The sequence below is a fragment of the Haliotis rubra genome, unplaced genomic scaffold (genome assembly GCF_003918875.1).
Source record: "Haliotis rubra isolate DU_JTF1 unplaced genomic scaffold, ASM391887v1 Scf289, whole genome shotgun sequence".
NCBI lineage: Eukaryota > Metazoa > Mollusca > Gastropoda > Lepetellida > Haliotidae > Haliotis > Haliotis rubra.
Genome location: NW_025766956.1, coordinates 39,746 through 62,253, shown reverse-complemented (window position 1 = coordinate 62,253; position 22,508 = coordinate 39,746). Strand labels below are relative to the sequence as shown.

Genomic DNA, 22,508 nt, shown 5'->3' with positions numbered 1-22,508 from the left:
TGATTATTTACTCTCGCACGCTGGAAGAACACAGTGAAAGACTTGCCAGGGCTTTCCAACGACTCAGAGAATGTAATCAGAAGTTAGCTCCCGACAAGTGCTTATTTGTCAAGAGAAAAGTACAGTATGTTGGACTTGCCATATCTGAGGAAGGAATAGAACCTGATTCGAGCAAGATCGAAGTTATTAGGAATTGGAAAACACCAACTTCTCCCACTGAAGTTCGGCAGTTCTTAGGATTTACATGTTAGTATTGGCAATTTGTTCCAAACTTTTCAATGTTTACCAGGCCTTTAAGTGTCTTAATGCCAAGTTCAAATGAAAAGGGTAAATCAGTAAAGGCGTTTATCTGGGAACCGGAACATGAAAATGCTTTTCAAGAATTGAAGGATAAATTCACTTCACTACCGGTACTAGGATTTCTCAATGATTCCTTACCTTTTGAACTTCATACAGATGCCAGTCAACAAGCTGTAGGAGCAGTACTCTATCAGAAGCAGAATGATAAACAGAGAGTGCGTGCCTATGCAAGCAGAGGATTGAACATATCTCAACAGTATTACCCAGCACACAAGCGGGAATATCCTGCACTCAAGTGGGCTATCACCGACAAATTTCATGATTATCTGTATGGACATTCATTTACTGTATACACAGACAATAATCCCTTGACATATGTCTTGACATCGGCCAAACTAGACGCCACTGGATGCAGATGGTTGGCATCTGCTACTGCATACCACTTCAATGTCGTATATAGACCAGGAAAAGCAAACATTGATGCAGATGTTCTATCAATTCAATTCAATTCAATGCTTTATTGTACGAAAGGCCACAGGCCCATATACATTCGAGTTACATATATTTCTGAAGCAGAACAAAAATACAATGATGTTAACAATAGGATGTTTTGCGTAATATTAAAGCATGGTGTATAAACAGAGCAATTTGGAATTGGATTGTGGGGTTATTGCAGGATAACAGCTTCTTAAAACTATATATAGACATGGAGTTGTATGGAGGTAAGTACTTAGATCTAAGTTGAGCATAGATGGGGCTGACATATATGAAGTGGTACTCGTTTTCAACGCAATTATTACATATTTTGCAAAGTCGGGCTGATTTCTCGATGCCGTGGTGTCTTCCTTTGTTCACTTCCAATTCACTGAGACCAAGTCTGAATCGTATAAGGGTATTTCGCAGAGATTTAGGTTTAATGTTGTGGAGATAGGTTTCAGTTTCAAAGTTCGATTTTATATTGCGATATGTGTTGTATCTTGAGCTCTCCTCAAGACATGAATGCCAATCCTGTTTGAACATGTCAGTGGCGCGAGTACGAAATATTTTCAGAAAGGAATGACAGTCGCCCACTGTTTGTGAAGTCCATACAAGGCCGAATCCATAGGTGAATAGTAAGTTCTTTATTGATGAAGCCCACGTGTTTTTGCCGATTTCGTGTAGGTGGTAAAGCATGTTATACGCTTTCTGCGGTAAGCGATGGGCTGGCATATGAATCAGTTTAATCCAGTAGCGTAAGATGTTCTATCGAGACTGCCTAGCTCTGCAAGTCGAGATACAGCTGACGGAAAGCAGGAGATCAAGGAGGATTCTATCAGAGCCATCTGTAATTCGATATCATGCCAGAACCTTGGGGAATGTCTCAGTGTCAAGTGAGTCTGTGATAGAGGACGGAGTTGAAATGAATGCAATGACTAACAGAGACTGAAAAAAGGCCAAAGCTGCTGATCCAATCCTTGCAGTTCTCATTAAATGTGTTAATGAAGGGAAAAGGCCACCTCGTGATTACCTACCGTCTACAGAGTTTGCTGGCTTCCAGCGGCAGTTTGATCGATTCTGGTTTAAGCGAGGAGTGCTTTATGGAATAACTAATGAAGATGAAGAGACAAGAAGTCAGTTGATTCTTTTGCCTGCATTCAGAGAGAAGGCTCTTAGAGGTTTGCACGATGATATAGGGCATCTCGGACGAGACCGGACTTTATCCTTACTACGTGATCGCTTCTATTGACCTGGAATGGTTCGGGATGTTGAATCATGGGTTCAAAGTTGTGACAGATGCACCCGGCGCAAGACAAAGACCAATACCAGAGTGCCACTTGTAAATGTCACGACACCATGTCCACTGGAACTTGTCTCTATGGACTTTTGGACCTTGGAACCATCTAAGGGTAACTTTCAGCATATTCTAGTTATCACTGACCATTTCACCAAGTACGCACATGCCATTCCAACCAAAAACATGACAGCCCGAACAACAGCTGATGCATTGTTCAACAAGTTCATAGTACATTATGGAATACCTACCACAATTCATTCTGATCAGGGTGCAAACTTTGAAAGTAAACTGATAAAGGAACTATGCAACATCATAGGAATGGAACAAATCGCGTACTACTGCATATCATCCAATGGGAAATGGACAATGTGAACGTTTTAACTGAGCATTGTTGAATGTTGGGCACTAACAAGAACGCAGATTGGAAAACTCATGTGGGACCGCTTGTTCATGCCTACAACTGCACAACGCAAGAAACAACCGGATATACCCCATATATGTTGTTGTTTGGTCAGTATCCAAGATTGCCAATAGACATTGCTTTTGGGATTCATAGGAACCCAAGCTATAAAAAGCTACTGTCATACACAAAGACATTGTGTCTGCGACTTCAAGAAGGATAAAAGTTGGCATCAGAAGTGTCTATCAAATCACAAGAAAGACAAAAGAAAAACTGCGAGGAGCTGGAATTCACATAGGTGATAGGGTGCTGGTGAAGATTTTAGCACATGATGGTAGACGCAAGTTGGAAGACAAATGGGAGGAGGAAGTTTATATTGTCACTAATCAACCAAACGTCGGAATCCCGTATACGTGGTTTCACTTGAGGTTGGTGATAGTAGGAAGGGAACTGTCCATCGCAATCACTTGTTGCCCATAGGACATTTACCATGTTGGTAAGATGATCGCATCAAGCATATGCCGAGTATACATAAGTCTAAATCTGAGAGTGATTTGACTGAAGCTAAATTCACCTGTCCAGAGGATGACCCCGTTCTTATTGATACAGTTCCTGTCTTGAGTACAGACTCAGCTGCTTATGGATTACTTACAGTGTCCAGTGGAGTTGCACCTGAGCTGAGACCGCCTTCGTGGTGTAGTGGTTAGAGCGTCCGCCCGGAGATCGGAAGGTCGCGGGTTCGATCCCCGACCGCGTCATACCAAAAGACGTTAAAATATGGTACTTGTTGGTCCCTGCCTGGCGCTCGGCATTAATGAGTACAACAAGGACTGGTCGGCTCGGAGTCAGTATAATGTGTCTGAGTGGGGTATTCATGCTTCACTGCGGCATGGTATCTCAGTGGGCTAGCACTATAAAACCAGCTTCAGTCTGGGCTAGTACAAGCAGCCGCACATACACATATACACGCATGCGCGTCGTCATATGAGCGAAATATTCTCAAGCACGACGTAAAACCCAATTTCACCTCACCTCACCTGAGCTGAAAGTTATGGAAGACGTTCAGCAGGATGGTGACGATCATCTAGATGCTGGACAAGACCAGGAATCTGAAAAGGAGTGGGAGGGAATAGACAGGATCTCAGATGTTTGTCCCAAAAACTGTTGCTAAAACAGAATCAGAGATTGCTGAATATAAAGTGCGAGCAACAGAGACTCAGAGACCGTATTTTATACGGTGTAGTTTGTTTTATTTATAAAGTCAAAGCTATACAAAAACATTTTTTTGGGGGTTACATGTATACAGTTTTGTGGGAACATTATTATTCATGGTATTATCTTTGCCTGTTCTATTTGTAGGCCAGGTTGATGAATGTGCATGTCAGGTGCATTTCGTGCTAGTGGGAATGTTTGTTATAACTTTTAGGATTTTGATTGGGTATCGGTTCATCTGCCTCAATAAGATCATACCTCGTGGTGTCTGGTGGTTGTCATTACATTCTGAGAGCTGAACGTGGGGTCGAGCCAGAGTAGTCACCTGGGGGAATTCTTCCTCCAATAACAAATAAACGGACTCACACCCCGCAGCAAGTCGTGAAGACGTGTTTTCTCGGCGTGAGCCGTCACATAAAATTTAGGTCAAGATTTTCATGTAACTAGATACCTAAATTCTTGCACGAGTATTAATCTCTACAGAGTCCTCGCCCATTCTAAATTTGTAGACAGACTTTTTTGTTTTTGTAGTTTAATTTTCTTTTTTGAATCCATGTTACAGTCAAGACTCAGCAGCCAGGGAACCGCTCAGCCAGAAGTTATGCAGCAATCTAATGGGATACAGGTGATACGAAACAAGACAAACCATTCACTCACCATTCACACAAACACAAAATTAGTTTTAATTATCAAACAAATTAATTAAGAATATAATTAATTCAGTCATTTTTAAATAAGCCATGATACAAGAGCCATTTAGAATAAAATTCGGCATTGCAGCTTTTGCTAAAGAATATACATTTTTCAATACTATATCTCAATCTCAACTCACTTCTGAACTGAGTAATATTTGGTAAAGCAGGATTGAGCATGCATTTAATAAGTAAATATTTGCCCAATAATATGAACAAGTCAATTTGTCTGTATTATTTCCCCCAAAACTCTGAGTGGCACTGCGAACAAACCTTCGAGACTGCGACCGCTATCTTTGTTGACACTGGCAAGCTCGGATGTAACGGCGGCTTAGCTGATTGGCTACTGTGAGAATGCGGAGCCAGCAAAGGGAGGTAATATAATCATCGGGCCAAACCGTGGATGCATCCAGGGTATAGTGGAGAGTGATCGTAACGTATACCCTGGAGATTATCGAAGATGTGTTGGCATTTCTGGTAACACAATGGCTGATTTCGCTGCTAAGGCAGCACTCAACAAATATGTAACACCACTTCACATTCCATACTCTGATTACAAAACTATCATAAGATCTCATATCCGTGATCTGATGCAAAAGAAGTGGGACACCCAAGTAAGTATCAATAAATTACATGCAATGAAACCAACTATCGGTTACACCTACTTGGGTTCTCAGTCCAGATTTGAAGAGGTCACTATGCGACGATGTCGCACTGGCCATACTAGATACACTCACGAATATTTGCTCAAAGGTGAAGATAGTCAAGCATGTCCTGCTTGACTGCATTGATTTTACGATCACAAAGGATAAATATTACAATGTCAAAACAATTAAGGATCTTTTTTATAATGTTAATTATCATTTAATAATTGATTTTTAAAAAAGAAATCGAATTATTAGATCAATTTTGAATAATATGTTATGTAAATAGATAAATGGTCTTTTAAACACGGTAGTAAAATTAGCAACTGAAATTGTTAGTGGATGTATCCTCAAAGGGGGTTAAAGTAGTAAAATCGAAGTAAAATTTTGATCTACCTTCAGTAGTAGGCGACCTAGATCCTGTTTTTATATTGTATTGTCTTCGTAACTAAAATAGTTTTAGATTTACATGGTAGTTTTAAACACCATCTATGATACTCTAGTTATTTTACAGTTCTTTGATGACTGATATTTTAACAAATTATATTTATTGTGTATGCAAAATCTTTCTCGTCACAACATGGCTCTAATATTTTGCCGAGGTGACGTTAAATGTTAACTCACTCACTCAATCACTCACTCACTCTCGTAGGCCTTAAGGCGTAGGCGGTGGGGTAGCCAAGTGGTTAAAGCGTTGGCTCGTCACGCCGAAGACCCGGGTTCGAATCCCCGCATGGGTACAATGTTTGAAGCCAATTTCTGGTGTCCCCTGCCGTGATGTTGCTGGAATATTGCTAAAAGCGGCGTAAAACCAAACTCAGTCAGTCAGTCGTAGGCCTTATGGCCGGATATTGCATATTATGTGACTATTATGTATGTTACAATGCAAAAAGTGACATGTTAATAAAACAATCTTTTTCTTCTTCTTCTTCTTCTTCTTCTTCTCTTCTTCTTCTTCTTCTGTAATTCTACTGAAACAAATACATGCTCATGACATTGTCAGAATTGTACAATCGATTCTTCTTTTACCTTTTTACCCTTTCTTTTGTCTTATGGAAAGGGTTTTGTCGCTTCTATTTGACATGTGTAAATGAGTAAAGGCCTACAACTAAAACACGAACATAAGCACCACTTTGTTCCAGATGAGTATAAATATCGAACCATTGACGTCTTCATATAGTTTCCTCGAAAGTGCGAAATATCCTCCCTTTTCTCATTAAAGCCATGCTTATTGATACAAATATACTGAGGGGAAAACATATGGGATCACATGAAAGGACAAGTGTTCCTTTATGTTTTTCTAGGTTTCTTCCCAAGCTTTGCATCGCAAGGCTTGTGAAGAAACCTGGCAAAACATAAGGGTACACTTGTGCTTTCAGGTGATCCCTTATTTTTCCCCCTCAGTATATGACAGACGTAAAAACACCGCAAGAAAGAAAAAAGATGAAAAAGCTAGTCGTCAGCTATTTGAATGTGTCTGATACTGATGACAGTAAAATAGTGTTCTGCAAGTTTTCATTTATACATTTCACCACTGCTTTCCCTTCTAAACCCGATGGAATCTCTTTCGGCAGATAATTGAAAGTGATTTTAATCTAATGTTGACGTTTTAAAGTTATGGCAGTCACAAGATAGATACAATTGCCACACATTACATATTTCACTGACCCAAAATATGTTTTTGTAATATGTGTACAAGCCCATTCAGCAAGTAAGACCTCGTATCTTATGCAGGCATCAATACATTAACGGAACAACCGACAAACACTTTTCTATATGAATATACTGACATGTTGGGAATCAGCATTCAACTATGGTGTCTTGTGCATCGCCACAGTCATTATTTTGCGATATTTGTAGCTCATATAAGACAATGTTCAAAATCCCTATGATATTTCGCTTGTTGTTTTCTTGGAGACTGAAGTTAAGGTGAAGTGAAAGAAGCATGCTTTTGTGACGTAAATACTAAAAGCGTGTTAAAATGTACCTAACTGCAGTACATGTAATAACACTGTGGTCGACTGCAATACATTGTTATGAATGTGCTGCAGTAAATTGTAATGTACACTGCGTCAATTTGTAATATCTCAAACTGTGGTAGATTGAAATGATTACTGTTGTAAATCTCACAGTCATGTGTACGAGGAAACATAAAGTTTACATTCTACCGGAAATAATGTAAATTATAAAAAATCTGGAAATAATAAACAAATCTCCAATTCTTCCAATTTCAAAACCTTTGCTAATTTGACTTCCTGTATTTGTTCAACTTTAACATTGTTAAAATTAGCATGAAAATGAGGGAGTTATATCATTTATTCCCTTTAAAAACCAATAATTAAATGCTGCGTCAATTTGTAATATCTCAAACTGTGGTAGATTGAAATGATTACTGTTGTAAATCTCACAGTCATGTGTACGAGGAAACATAAAGTTTACATTCTACAGGAAATAAAATAGGAAATAATAAACAAATCTCCAATTCCTTCCAATTTCAAAGAAATTTGACTTCCTGTATTTGTTCAACTTTAACATGTTAAAATTAGCATGAAATGAGAGTTATATCATTTATGCATTCATTTATCCTGAGACGTCTGTGCTACATATTTTAATAACTGTGAATAAATGTAACTATTTATAAATGTAAATTCTTGATAAACATATTTATAGAATCTTGCATTGTTTTGATTCCATCTCCGGCGTACATATACAAGAATATGTACAACAGTAATATAACGAACATAGTGTTAATGTAAATGTAGTGAGATGTAGTTAAACATCTACCTATCTACCTACAAAAATATAAAGACTTATCATTAAGGGAGTAACACTATGAGCCCTTGAGCTCACAAGCTCACATGGACGATTTCAATACTTCAAAATAACAATGTTAAATAATTAGAAATTGAATCATGACAAGGATCTCCCTAAGCATATTGATACACAAAAGTAATAAATCTATTAATACTCTGGGCTTGAAAATATACGCGACATAATTAGAAAGTAAAATAAAAGTGGTCATACGCAGTTGTCGTCGGCAGAGATCAACAAATTGAGATGATGCTCTTACATAATGAAGCTAGCGTTGCCTACATTTATCACTGGTGACCACACTCATGAAACCAAATGCTGACATAGACATATTGATATCGCCTAGAAACGAGTCCATCTTGTATTATCGCAACTGTATATTTATGTTTGCTTTTATGCCCCTGCAGTGCATATTTCCTTCAGGGCAGACGCACACGGTGCATTAGAGTACTATTTTTTTTTTAATCAAACCAAACAAAACAACAACCTTAATGCATTAAATATATTAAGTAAGTTTTCCATTATAGTTGAGAATTGTATATTCATGTTATGCGAGAATTCTCTTTATTAACACAATATGAGATCTACTACCTGCTTTTGTTTGTGTAAACGATGAATACTCCATTTCGTATATGTTAAAAGAGAGTGTCATAGCGGGATATCTCTGTTACAAGAATCAATTATGGAGGGTGTATCCATCTCACTGGGAGGAAAATTGGTATAGATATAGTTTTTGTGGAGGATGCCATTAAAGTAACTATTGATAACCTTGAATGTTTGTGTGATTGTATTAATGTGCAACATTTTCCGTGTGATATAAGAGGTATGACAGAAAGTTCAATGGACGTCGTGGTACATATACAGCCCTTGGTGTGATTGGGTCGAGCGATTTGTTTACACGGTGGACAGGTTTTAACATCGAATCTTGGTCAGAGTAACCCCACCTGCCAATCAACTGTTCATTTCAGTCACGTAACATCGGTATCAGCGGTGAAGCTACGCAAATATTTTCTGAAGAAAACTAAAAAGAAGCAACAGTGACTGGTCAGCCATAGTTTGATTCTGAATGCAGCCGAAACATTAACACTGTTATGTAATATATGTTCGTCATAAATTAGTATTGAATATTTAAAATGCGAAAGTATTTTGGTCTATATTAACATAATATATCTCGCCAATTGCACGAAAAGAAGAAATACCTTTAGATGATTGGTTCTGACGTATATGAAACCTCTTTCAATATTTTAACTCTAATGATAGCAAAAGATCACAAGTGGATGGTGATGCTGATTGCATTAATCGCTAAAAAATCGAAGGCGCCTTGCGTTGAAATATAATTCCTGAGCTTTTAAACATTCTATGGATGTATTGGTACAATGTGTTGAATTGTCCTCCAACAAATTATTTCATTCCTCTCGTTTTCCAGATGTTTGTAAACACCAGGATAACTGCATCCATTCTCAACAATAGGGTATAATCTTTGGCAGAATCATACCTGCAGCTTGTAGTCTCAGTTAGGTTTTCGGAAAGGTTACTGTGCAATAGATAACATACTTATATTATTTATATTACAGTCTGTTATTCGACGCTACTCGCCAAGGAAGCAGGGTAAATTGTATGCAATATTTGTCGATTTAAAACCCCCCAAAACATTTCATCTTGTCCACCGGTCCAAAGTATGAGTATTTAAATTTAAGGATATCTAGAAATAGGGTCTTTGTGTTCAATAGAACCCGTTCCGCCCATCAAGTATATTGTAGTTGTAGGCCTTCTGTTTTAATGAAACTACCTTTTTCAAAGACAAAACATCTTTAAATAATATTATTTGTTGTCAAATTATTAAGATTAAAACAGAAAGTGCAGAGGTTTCTCCCTGAACACGGAATAAAAATGAATTTTTGTTTACTAACATTTTAATAGCAGTGCCTTTATATAGCATTCACTGGACGGCGTACGGTTGATATACACTTACCAGAACTCCTTGCAAAGTGAAAGCAATATTACAACAACTAAACATGAAAAGTTTCAAATGAACTGAAGAGAAACAAGTCATTGGAAGGATTTTGTACTTTTTTACAAAGATTTAATATTTCAAAGGGCGCATGATAGGTTTACGAATCTGTTAAGAATCTAATTTTTAACTTTTCTAATTGATGTAATCACTTGGTGTTTGGGTGTGCAGGCACGTAAGTGCAGCGAATACTTTTCTTATTCACTTTAACACAGACATACTTCATGACAACACGATAACCCCTCACATCTTTCATTACATGTTGACATTAAGTGTCTGTTATCTATTCAGTTGACCACTTATCACATCTCTTGAAGCGTCAATTTTCTACACATACTCCAGATACTCTGAAATTTAAGATAAACACACCACTGCAACCTACCTTGTCCATTGCTAACGAATGGTGGATTGAGAATGGTGGTTTACTCCCAAAAGTTAGACGTCCCAAAAGTTATACATCCCAATTGTCAGACAAGTCAATCAGGCGTGACTGTGATTACAACCTAGTCTTACCCACTGATATAATGAACCTGTCCAATACACTAACCAGATGGTTTTCACATTTGTACAGAAATACTTTGATAAGAATACTAATGTTGACAGTGGACCCTTAGCGAGAAATGAGAAATGGTTTTTACAAAGGTGAACGTGTCTTAACAGTTGATTCATATACATATGTAGGTATTCCTTTTTCATCTTCTTGTAAGTTCAATAAATGTATATTAGATTTATCATCTCGGGGTAAAAGGGTACTTCTAGAAGTACTACACCACTTATATAAATTAGATAATAACAAAGAATTCCAAAAAAACTTATGATATGCTAATGTATACGACAATTGTGGTTATGATAACTATGTTTCATCTGTGCGTAATTTATTGTTTTTATATGGATTTGGTTATGTTTCGTCATTTCAAGGTGTTGGTAATTAATCCCAGTTTCTTCAAATGTTTAAACAAGTTGCAGTTGACATGTATATACAGTCATTGAATAGTATAATTGAAGAAAGTTCACGGTATAAGCTGTACAGACAATTTAAAAGCCTTTTAGAGCCAGAAAAATATTTAAATATGTTAACAAATAAGAAACAGAAATATTCTTACTAGGATCAGAGATTTTGCATGCTTGTTTTTACGATGTTCACCTTGATCAAAACAGGATTATAGATTTTTTATGTTTTTGAGTTTTCATGGACCTAATGGAGCCACTTACTTCCTAACATTGTTTTTCCAACATAAACAATATAAAATAAAGTCATTGTCATTATCCATAATCTCTTCTCTTTGTGTTTGGATTAGTACATTTGGACTAGTCCATTCATTAACGAAGGTAACAGTGAAGTGAACCTCAGTGCAACCAACTATAACCTTTGTTGTTTTAAAGCGTCTAACTTTTGGAAGGACACCAGAATGGTAGATATAAATGTGTTTATATCATCCCTAAAGCTCAGTATCCTAAAAAAACATGAATAAGAATCTATACAATAGCTACTTCCCTCTAAAACGTCTTTTTCAATTGGGTGCTTATGTACCGTCTTACAGACTTTGTAAAACTGATAATCCCTACTGGCAGGAGTAAATACTGTAGGTCTCATTTGACAGATGCAAGGGATATTCATGCTATTCTAGTTGAATCAATATTGTTTAATCACCAGTGCACAAGCTCCAATTTTATCATACACGATTGGTATGACAACATAAGAGACCTACGTGACGAGAAAGAGCTCTTATCCTTTACAGATTGAAAAAATATCTGAAGGGTACAAATTTAGACCACTATCGAATTGCTAATAAGCTCCCTGAAGAATGGAAAATTGTGATAGACAATTCTAATTCTAAATGTATCTATGGTCTTAGAATTAATAATTTTCTTACGGAATGGATCAATCCTACAAAGGGAACTCGGAAGATATTTGATAAACTTATACAAAATGAGCATCTCCCTATCATTTGTAGTAAATGGCAGCAAATGTTCTTAACTGACTTAAACTGGAAGGAAATATTTAGTCTTCCTAAAAAATGCTCCGAAAATATTAAGCTACAAGATGTACAGTGACAGGTGGATTTCCATATTGACAATTTGAATATAAAATGTGCCATTTGTTACAGAATGTATCAGACGTTAAAGAACGTAATAATGATATTTCAACGGCCTGATGTGTTTTTCCCTACTGTTATAAAAGTTTCGTATTTTTTAATTGATATTTTATTTCTGAAACCATGTTACAGATAATGGACCCTCACCCAGGGAAGTGAAGGGCCCAATGTCACATATGATTAAATGTGAGGACAGGTTTCAGGTCTTTTTTATGCATAACTAAACACACAGACACACCCACATTCACACACAGTCATACAACTGCACACATGAAATCAATGGTATGTCAAGTAATTAATGATACCCTCCTCTGGGCAATTTATGTTGTAGTCATAAATGGTTTAAATTTGCAAAAAGGTTATTCAAAATGTGGACGATACATCATCAATTTTCACATGAAATCTGCTGAATTGTTATGACCCTAGAGAGAATATTGTTCTATTTTATTTATATCTTATATAAAGCTCTCTTTGAAGGTTTTCAGTGCTTAAATATTTACCTTGCACCTTTCATTTATAAATGAAAAAATTGCAAAGCAAGATGGTAAAGAATGTCATCAGAGAAAATATGTTTTAAGCCGAATAAAATAAATTGGCCATTGAGATTTATCTTTATGACATGCTGACACCTCTGGTTTGTCCAAAGCATAAATGGACTCCAGAAATCTCTGACCATATCACATTTCCCAAATATTGTTGAATAGTTTTTATCAGAACCACAAAAGGGTTACACTGATCACGTACAAATTTGTTTATCATATGCAAAAACTATTGGTGGTCAGTCCTCGATGCAGAATCCGGTATTAAAACCATCTGAGTTGTGTGTCCTTTTGTTATTTTAAAAGGTCTAAGGAATATTCTAGGTCAGATGAGATCTTGGTTGGAAAATTGTGATTCCCACTTGGTCATAGCTTTCCACTTGTCATTTATAGATGTGAGTGTGAAATAATACAACTTTGAACTTTATAATTCTTGTTTGAAAGCTTCGCACCAATGACACCATTTTTTCTCTCTTAATATTTGCTAATTTACATATTCTTTAACTGATGATACAATGCTAATGTACTCCATAACGTTAGGTCTGGACTCAGGAGGTCTTAATGTAAAAAATTCTTTAAAGTAAACAAAATTGCCATTAACATCAATAAGGTTGCCAATTTGTGACTTTCCAAGGTCCAACCAATGCTCCCATTTGACTGTTGTGTTTCCTAATTTGATGTTTTTATTAAAGAAGAGGGGTTCACAAATGAAATCGTTGAAAGATATAATTTCTGTTCTTTCTGAGAATTTTAGGTATGCCTGTAAGCAATGTTTCCAGAAAATTTTATGGATCTTTAGGGGCTTTATAAACGCATTTCCAAATTTATCAATGTTTTGGAGTTCTGGATTAGTATATAATACAATATCCTTCCACATACTCACAATTTCAGAATAGAACAGTTTACGAATGCATGATATTTTCAGAGACTTCACAAAATTAATAAATATCTATCATATCCAAACCTCCATTTCTGATGGCTTTACAAACACAGCGTCGACTGCTTTATCGGGTTTTTTATTCCACAAAGAGCTAAAAAATATCTTGTTTAAGCCTTTCATAAACTGCTCTGATGGATCAGGTAGTGTGAGAAAGAGATAGTTCAATTTGGACACAAGGAGGGATTTGATAATGGCTATCTTGCCCAGAGGGGTTATTACTCTTTTTTTCATTCATTTATTTAATTTGTTTAATTTTGTTGAAGTATTACAGAATAGTTCAGTTGTTCCATTTCATTCAAATTTGTTGAAAAAATATACCTGACACTCTGAGAGTGTTGGGATTCCATCTTAAGTTAGGGTCAGGTCTGTATTTGACATTACTACTTATCTTTGAGCCAATCCACACTACTTCTGACTTCTCATAATTTAGTTTTCAGCCTGAAATCCTAGCAAAGGTGTCTAAATATTGAATCACATTTTCAAATGATGTTTTACTTTCATCCAGAATAACTCAGTATCGTCAGCATATTGTTCAAGCGTCGTGTTCTTTATCATTTTTAACAATTCCCCTAATGTCTCTGTTTTTCTTTTCAATAATAGAAAGTGTTTTTTTCTTCATTTCATTTTGTTTGGGTGTGAGTATGATTTGACATCAGGCTTCTACCATAAGATGTCATTGTTGCGGCCTCGTAGGTGTAAGGCTTCGAGAATTTGTTTTTGAAGAAACGCCCATATGTCTGACGGATATTGAAGGAATCTAATAACGAAGACCGGAAACATAGCATGAATCAAATGTGTGCCATATATTACGTAATTATTTATGATTTACCTCAACTTTCTAATATCCACACAAACACGTTTAGTGTTTTGTTTTTTGGCATGTATCGTTTGGTCAATTATCACCTGAGGCAATAAAACAAGCATTGTCACTAAGGTGACATATACCCCCGACTTTTCTGCCAACCCACTGCATGCAGCTCAGTTCTAATTGTCTCCTTACAGACAGCCACAGTTCCTCTATCAATCATATCCAGCCTTAAGTTTTCTAAACTCCTTCGTTTGTTTTTAGAAACAAGAATACCAAGCCGCCTCCTGTCACCGACAGTCAATTTTCTGGGCCTACCTGTGCCTCCCTGGTGCTCAATGCCATATCCATTTGCAATATTTTTCAAAACACGATAAACAGTGGACAAAGGGATGCCTGTTCTACTTAAAATCACTTTAGCTAATCTGATGTCCTTGTTATAATACTCTAAAATCAACTTCCTCTTCTCTAAATCATCCATACTGAGGATCACTGAAAATGTCGTCTACTAGCAAGTAAACAAAGGGGGATAACTCCTCACAATCTAATGAAAAAGGATTAACGGAGTTGTCTCTCTTAAATGAAACCAAACACTTGATAGCTATTCCTAAAATTCTCAATAATTTCTGGTCATACTATATTTCACAAGACGTGAAGCCAACATAGTGAAAGGATTCAAATGTAAATATGCTGATTGGTTGCTATTTGATTAGTTGATTGACAGAGTCTATAGCATGGTTAACTCTTCGTCGGCCGATGTTACACTGTCGCCGCGATCTCTTTTCCTGGCCATAGGGAAATTGAGGTATATGCAAAAAAATAAGAAGTTGTCACTCATAAAGTCGTATGCTTCGTTATTTATTTACTGACGTTTGTGTCCCATTTTTTATTCGTTTCATCAGAGAATCCGAACATTTATATACCCAGTCATATTCAGAGAATGTTATGTAAGGACAAACGTCTTCTGATAATCAAATCAGTTTCTCATACTGGCTCTGATGGACACGTGGTACATTAACTTTAGGATCAAAGATGTGTCTTGTTACCAGTGTATTTTAAAGCGATTACTGTATTATTTACAATTTCACTTACTATGTTTTTCATCAGATGTTTTATTTATTGCTCGTAAACTTAACACAATTGACAAATACTCTAAAATACACTATTCTTACCTTAAAATTATTAATGTAATTTGAAATTGTACATATTGTAAATGCCCAAATAATTGCGCATCGATTGATTAGCCAGTATATTGACAGTGGCCCTGGCAGTGCATACAACAGACCAGCCCAAAAAATACTACTGTTCCGTTTTAACTTCGGCAGTCAATGCTCCAATTTCCCCTCTTCTGGCGGCCATTATGCCATGGCCGTCTTAAACACGACTCCGCGCTCAAGAGCAATGGTCTCTACCTGTGGTGCGAGGTGGGGTAAATGAGTGAGTGAGTTAAAATTTATAGTCACATCGGCAATATTCCAGCCATATTGTGACTTAAAAAGTTAAATAAATTAACAATAAACACAATTACATTATAAAACACCTGTCGACGAAGGACAGTAAAACAACTAGATTATCACAGGAATAAATTTAAGACTAGTAATTAAATCTAAAATATTTTACCTATAAATGACAATACAATATAAAAACCGGCTATAGATTGCCAACAACTGAAGCTAGATCACCATACTAGGGACCATGGGGACTTATAGTACATTTGCTTCCTGCATGGGCCCTAGCTGGATTTACATAATCCCTTCAGCTGTCAGCAATTTAGATACATCTAGCCATACATTAAAATTACACATATTCTACGATTAAAAAAATGGAAAGTTTAAATTTACCTTGGATGTTTTGGGACTTACGTACCCTCTCGGGAGGACAATAATTTTACAGTACTTTAACGCGAGGGGAGGAAAAAGGGTTTGAGAACTCACTGCCTAAAGTTGTGAAACAGCTATGCTATCATTCATGAGGTAACTGTGAAAGTTACAACACCTCGCAACAAACAGTATTAATATTGTGATTGTTAATACTGGAAGAGAGATATCCTACTGACATCATGGAGAATTCTAAACCTGAGTGAGCTGTACATGTCGTCACACTAGAGGGCACCAACGCAAGCAGAATCCACGAGTGCAGTCCTGACCAGGCACCCAGTGATCATAACCTGTTTTGAAATTTGAGGTTTCACTTGCGTGGAAAACGATTTGCCAATGATGAACTCAAGGCTACAACAGAAGCTTGGTCTAGGGACCAGTCAAAAGACTTCTATTTCCAGGGCATTGCCAGCTTGCAGCACAAATGGATAAAGTGCAATGAGATGAGGGGAGACTTTAGTGAAAAATAAAAGTTCGTAACCTGCTCTGACTGTTAATTGTAGATCAAGTTCTTAAAATTTCCCCCGCCGTGATATTGCTACGGCGTAAAACTAAACTCAGTCAGTCAGTCAGGTTAATTATTCAAGTTCTCAAAACCTTTTGACCTCCCCTCGCAAGGCAATTATTAAAACCCTCTCCCTCATGTGTTTCCTCCTCCAGTAACCGACGCTCATTAATCAAATGTAGCTCTTCCCAGCGTCACGGCCTTGGAACTGACACAAAATGACCGAAGCCATCATGCAACGCGTGGCCAAATGGTTCCACATGAGTGACCAACGCGACTCACACGGGTGTGCGTTCCGCGTAGTAGTGTAACCTATAGTTTGCCTTACACACCAAATGAAACCTACTTTGGTGGATAACGGAATGGTTATCTAGCATAACTAAGACACTCCAGGAATCGTCGTTAAAAGTCCACACTCAATCCTTCGAAATAATTCCACAGGTAAGTTGTTACTACTTTTAACCAATCTGTTTTCTCGTACCTGACTTGATCATCTCGGAAATGTTATCAAGGAGGGACTGTCTGTAGAACACGTGACCTCTGACATCAGAACATGTACATTGGATACGTAATTTGTCACGTGACAAAATGATACTTATATATATGTATGTTCAGACAGTTAGATATACATAGATAGACATACACTTCAGGTTCATCCATGAATTTTGCCAACCTGACAAAGGTGAGTTGCTGACATTCTTTAAAAAACGTCTGTCTCCAATTTCTAAATGTTTTATGCAAGCATCACGATTTTCAATGTCTGGCTTCTTCTGCACGTTTCCCATTGTTTGAAATGTCACTTTTACTGACAGCATATTAACACGTAAACCTCCTACCATAGTTTGTGTAAAGTACACCTAACAATTAAAATGCCTTCAATTCGATAACATCCCAGCAAATCTGTATCAGCACTTTGCACTCATTTCCTACGGGCATTTCGTCTTTGAGATAGCGAGAGTTTAAATATTGGGTTTCAAATATAGAGCTATGTACCTGTCGCTATGTCCAAAGAACCAACCGCACATCAAGAGAGTTCCTGTTAAAGGGAGATTCTGCTGTATTTCGTACATCATGTCAATTTACTGTGTATTTACTGTGTAAATATTGCAAAAAACAAAACAAAACTAAGACAGTGTCCCTGGCTCTTAGGTAAGAATATTACCATTAAAGGCCAAATTGATATACATGAAACGATTTTAACCAGCAGACAAACCGGTGTCTTAAATCAAAGTAGCTGGGGCTGAGATTTAGCCAGAGGTAAGTCAACGTTTAATGGTGTCTTATGTTTTTTTCGCCCTTTAACAATGGTGTTGGTGACGGTAATGAAGAAACTTGCATGGATCGAGTCAAATGTACAGTGGCCAGCCATGCACGTTGGAAGGTTGTCTTTGTGTGTTTCTACATAGCAAACCGCTATTAGCATACCTCTGAACTACAGAAACATTAAAATACGGCTGCGTGTCTTAAAACGCAAATAAGAAAATATCTAAAAGTCCAATGAGAATGTCAGAAAAAAATCGTATCGCATTTGTGATTTAACACTGAATTTTTGACTTACCACCAATTTTTGGTACTTATAAAAATCACCAGTGTGACAAAAATATGGAATGCTGTGTTTCCTGGGCTAGGTTTCCAGTAGATGTAGCCGAAATAAATTTGGAATGGAACACGCAGGAGATTCTATTTCGCGACGTTTCGATGAGGTCATACAGTGGCGGTCGTAGTACATTCGGGACAACAAAAGAACAAATTTCACAAGCTGTTCCATATATAAGTGACACTTTGGAATTTATCTTTATGATATTATTGTAAGTGTTAAACACCCAACGTTGTTCTATTGGAAAGATCAAGTATTATTCATGTTGCCACTATCCCTCCCTGGCCTTTGACTTGTAACATATAAGTTCACAGAGTTCATCGCTATATGGCTGTATTATTGCCGACCCGAAGTACAGTTTTAACTCACTCAGTCACTTAAGTGCACAAATTCCTGATGCAGCTGCCGCCCCCCCAGAGTGTATTTTTACAGATTGTTTTGTATATTGAAGTATTGATATACCACACTTTCGAGTGTCATATATATCCCCACAGCAGCCCTGAAATCCACACCTCTACTTATGAGGCATAGATTGCGAGCAGCCCATCTGACGAATGGTCGGTACCAGAATGATACACCCAATTACATATGATTACAACAACCATTGATAAATTAAATAATAAAATAAGGAATCCATGGCAATGACATAGACTACCCGGAACCCTATAAAATGAAGGCATATTGTGCAATACCTAATGATAATTAACGAACAAAAGACACAATTAGAAAGGATTGCATTCAATCCACATGACTCCAAAATATTGAACAAACCTGCAGATATTATGTATATGATGTCAATTTCACGTACAGTTTCTGGGCTGTCAACTGAATTTGATAATACAACTATTGTATGATGATGTGGTGATGATTTATATGGTGAAGCATGTACAATGTGAATGACACCCCCCCAAATTCTAAGTACAAATATCATGTGCAAAATCAATGACCCCACCCAACCCCGCTAAGCCATAAATTAGGAACGGTCCCTTAGTTACAGGACAATCTCCACAGTTACCGTACGTGCATTCGCGTATAGTAGTAATGGAGTCTATCGTCATAACTCAGTAGCATGTAGCATATCGTTTTAGGGACCGTTTCTATTTTATGTTTGGGGAGGTGGGGTGATGATGATTTTTATAGAGAAGCATGTACAATGTGATTTACCCCCTCAATTACATGTACAAAGTAACTGACTTACCTCCATGTCAGGTACAAATGTGCAAAATCGAAAACGTGCAGTCACCTGTAATAGAGTCTGCAAAATGTTACATAATACTGGGAAGATAAGAGACAGGTTTCATGCCTGTAATGCTGTGATATCTTTGCCCACGTCCACAGATTTTAGGCACGCCACAGGGACGTAACGCTGCACATTCGTCACCACTCACCTCTTTGCGTAACCTCCAAAAAGTCTCGTGTTATTCCGGGATAAGCCACTTGTGCCCCCGTCGAACAACTGAACTACTTTACACAAGAAGGACATCTATATCTCTTCTACATTCCAATTTTACTAAACACAGTGAATTAAATTCACGTTGACAATAACATTAATGCTTAAATATTTCGTGAAACTTTCTTCTACCGTAATCATTCTCGGCCGTTCATCTTGTAATTCACTTTTTATATTTCTACAATTATATTGTTTAACGTATCTATGACTGTTTGGGATAAATTACTTGCTCAAATTTCCCTTACATTGAAGAATCGGAAATGCATAATATTTAGCATGAATATGCAATTTCAGCTGTACTACGTCTGAATACAGGTACACAGTTATAAATACAAGATCAAATATCTTGCCGCAGATCAGGATTGAGCCCGGGTTCTCCGCTTGGAGCACAGCAGCTCTTCTGACACTCTAGATAATTCTGAAATCTGCAGTGTTGGAGAGTCTACGTGTTCTCCGAAATGTTCTTGGTGATCTCGACAAGGCAGCACTTCCTGTGAGAAGACACATTCACTGTCTGGGCTGCAGTTAGAAAGGGACAAAGGCCCTGTGCTGATAATGAGCTAACCCGTGTACCGTTTTGTTTACATGTTTTTCAATCCAAAGGGACTGATATTACCAATATCATTGTGTTTTCTGATGAAAAAGCATATCGACCAAACGTACCGAAACAGGCAGAGATGGTAAAAGGTTCCGTAAATTCATTCCAAGTACAGACGATGCAACGCTTTCATCAATGCCCATGGAGGCCCCACACAAAACAAACTGACTTTGGGGTATCTTTATGGTACCGTTTTGGTGATTTTGTTTGTGTGAACTCTAAATGTGATTCCCGAAATGTGCTAACCATTATGGTCAAGTTTGAACCCAATCCTCTGTTTTGATTGTTAATTAGAGTGAATTAAAGTGTGTGCTTTAATAAAACGCTATCGGTGCGACATTTCTTTTGTGGTTCAGTATATTTTTATATAGCAAATATAGACGACAAGGTCTGAATTGTGAAAACAAGAAGTGTCATTAAAATTGATGCGTTACATACGAATATACATTGTTTTTAAAATGGTGGCTATTTGAATTACTCGATATACATTGATAACGTCTTAGATGAAAAAAAATAATGACCTATGGAAAGCAAAATGAACAGCTAACTCTTGTGAATAAGACGTCGTTGTTTTGAGTCGTTAACTGAATATGAACAAATGCACGTTTCTTGATTTGAACCTCTCATAATGCATGAACCTGTCTGTATAAAATCTACAATTCACACAGGTTATTTCTGGTATGGAGACCCGTGAAGATCCGGGGTAGAATAGGTCTTCAGCAACCCATGCTTGCCACAAAAGGCGACCATGCTTGTCGTAAGATGCGACTAACGGGATCGGGTGGTCAGGCTCGCTGACTTGGTGGACACATGTACTCGGTTCCCAATTGCGCAGATCGATGCTCATGCTGTTGATCACTGGATTGTCTGGTACAGACTTGAGTATGTACAGACCGCCACCATGTAGCTGGAATATAGCTGAGTGCGGCGTAAAACTTAACTCACTCACGCTGTTATGGAAATGTACTTTGTGACGTCAAAAAGACGATATTTATTTTTCTTGATTCTTGTAAAGAATCACATGTTGCCATAATTGATTTATCAAAATATATTACATTCTGATTCGCTAATAGTATTTTCGAGTCTTCTTGGAGGTTACGGAAAGGGGCAAGTGGTGACCAATGGCCTCAGGCGGCTGAGACACACTTTGCTTATAGTGAGTCATCAAAAACGCAGCAGGACCTTACAAAACTTGACTTTGAGGGAAAAAATGGCATAAATCCCACGGCGCACTACATTTCGATGCAACGGGGCTGCTGTGGCCGCCGGGGACAATGTAACCTTGGCATACCACACTGCGTTCCGTCTGTCACAGCTCTCTTATCGGTCCCCTTGTTATCGACGTGGCGTTATGTGCAGGTGCACAGTGAACTTTGAGCGAGGATCACGGGACTCTACTCCTAACATGACAGTGTAGAATATCCAAAGTCCCATCTCTTGTTTAAACAATTACGATAACGCGTATGAAAGCACCCTTTGACATATTTACCTGTAAGCTATATTGCAAGCTTTAAAACGGAGCATATGGATTAAGCAACATGCAATAAGTCAGAAGTTGTTATCCATCAAGTTTTATGTTTTCTTATCGCCTGATCAACTTCTGGAATGCCAATCAGTTGCCGAGTATCGTACACCGCCAATAAACATTCATAAATGATAATGTGTCGGTTCATATAGCAGACAGACAGATATAGTTTATTATAGTGTCACAAGTTAAGTATACATTGTAAAAGCCCATTCAAAATACATAAAGTATACTTCACAACCAGCCAGTTTTTGATAAAAGTGTACACAATAGATGTATAACGCCTTTTGAAACATGCGAATGTCTGTTGCTTTGCATCCAATCTGGCCTTAACAAGTGAATAGAAAGTAAACAAGTGGTCGAAACAGCTTCTCTTCTTACGAAAACCGTTTTGTTCCTCCGCGATATAGTCCTCTGTTTCTAGCCAGCTTGAGAGTCTTTGGTTTAGAATGTTACAATACACTTTACATGGCACAGAGATGAGACTTATTCCTCGGCATGTAGATGGTGTGCGAGCGTTGGTGTAACATGGCGTTGGTGCAACATGGTTTCAAATTCGTGGTACGCGCCATTAAAGTTGTTGTTGTCTTTTAATTGGCCTTCAATCTTCTCAGTAGTAGCAAGTAGAACTGCCAAAGCCTTGTTATCTGATAGGAAATTAACAGGCATATCATTATCATTATATCACTTCGTCCTACTCCATGAAGATTTGTCCACAGATATATCCGACGT

The 22,508-nt window shown here is 37.5% G+C and overlaps 2 protein-coding genes across 2 annotated transcripts in view; both read left to right on the top strand.

Moving 5' to 3' along the window:
- Positions 1-3,525: 3,525 nt before the first annotated feature.
- LOC124281753 overlaps positions 3,526-22,508 on the top strand; it is a 27,418-nt gene continuing 8,435 nt past the window's right edge. The window contains exons 1-2 of the mRNA XM_046717727.1: positions 3,526-3,621; positions 4,249-4,311. Coding sequence (XP_046573683.1) covers positions 3,526-3,621; positions 4,249-4,311 — 159 coding nt within the window. The remainder of the gene's footprint in view (positions 3,622-4,248; positions 4,312-22,508) is intronic.
- LOC124281751 (hybrid PKS-NRPS synthetase pytA-like) overlaps positions 17,272-22,508 on the top strand; it is a 24,665-nt gene continuing 19,428 nt past the window's right edge. The window contains exon 1 of the mRNA XM_046717725.1: positions 17,272-17,288. The gene's annotated coding sequence lies outside the window, so the exon portion shown is untranslated. The remainder of the gene's footprint in view (positions 17,289-22,508) is intronic.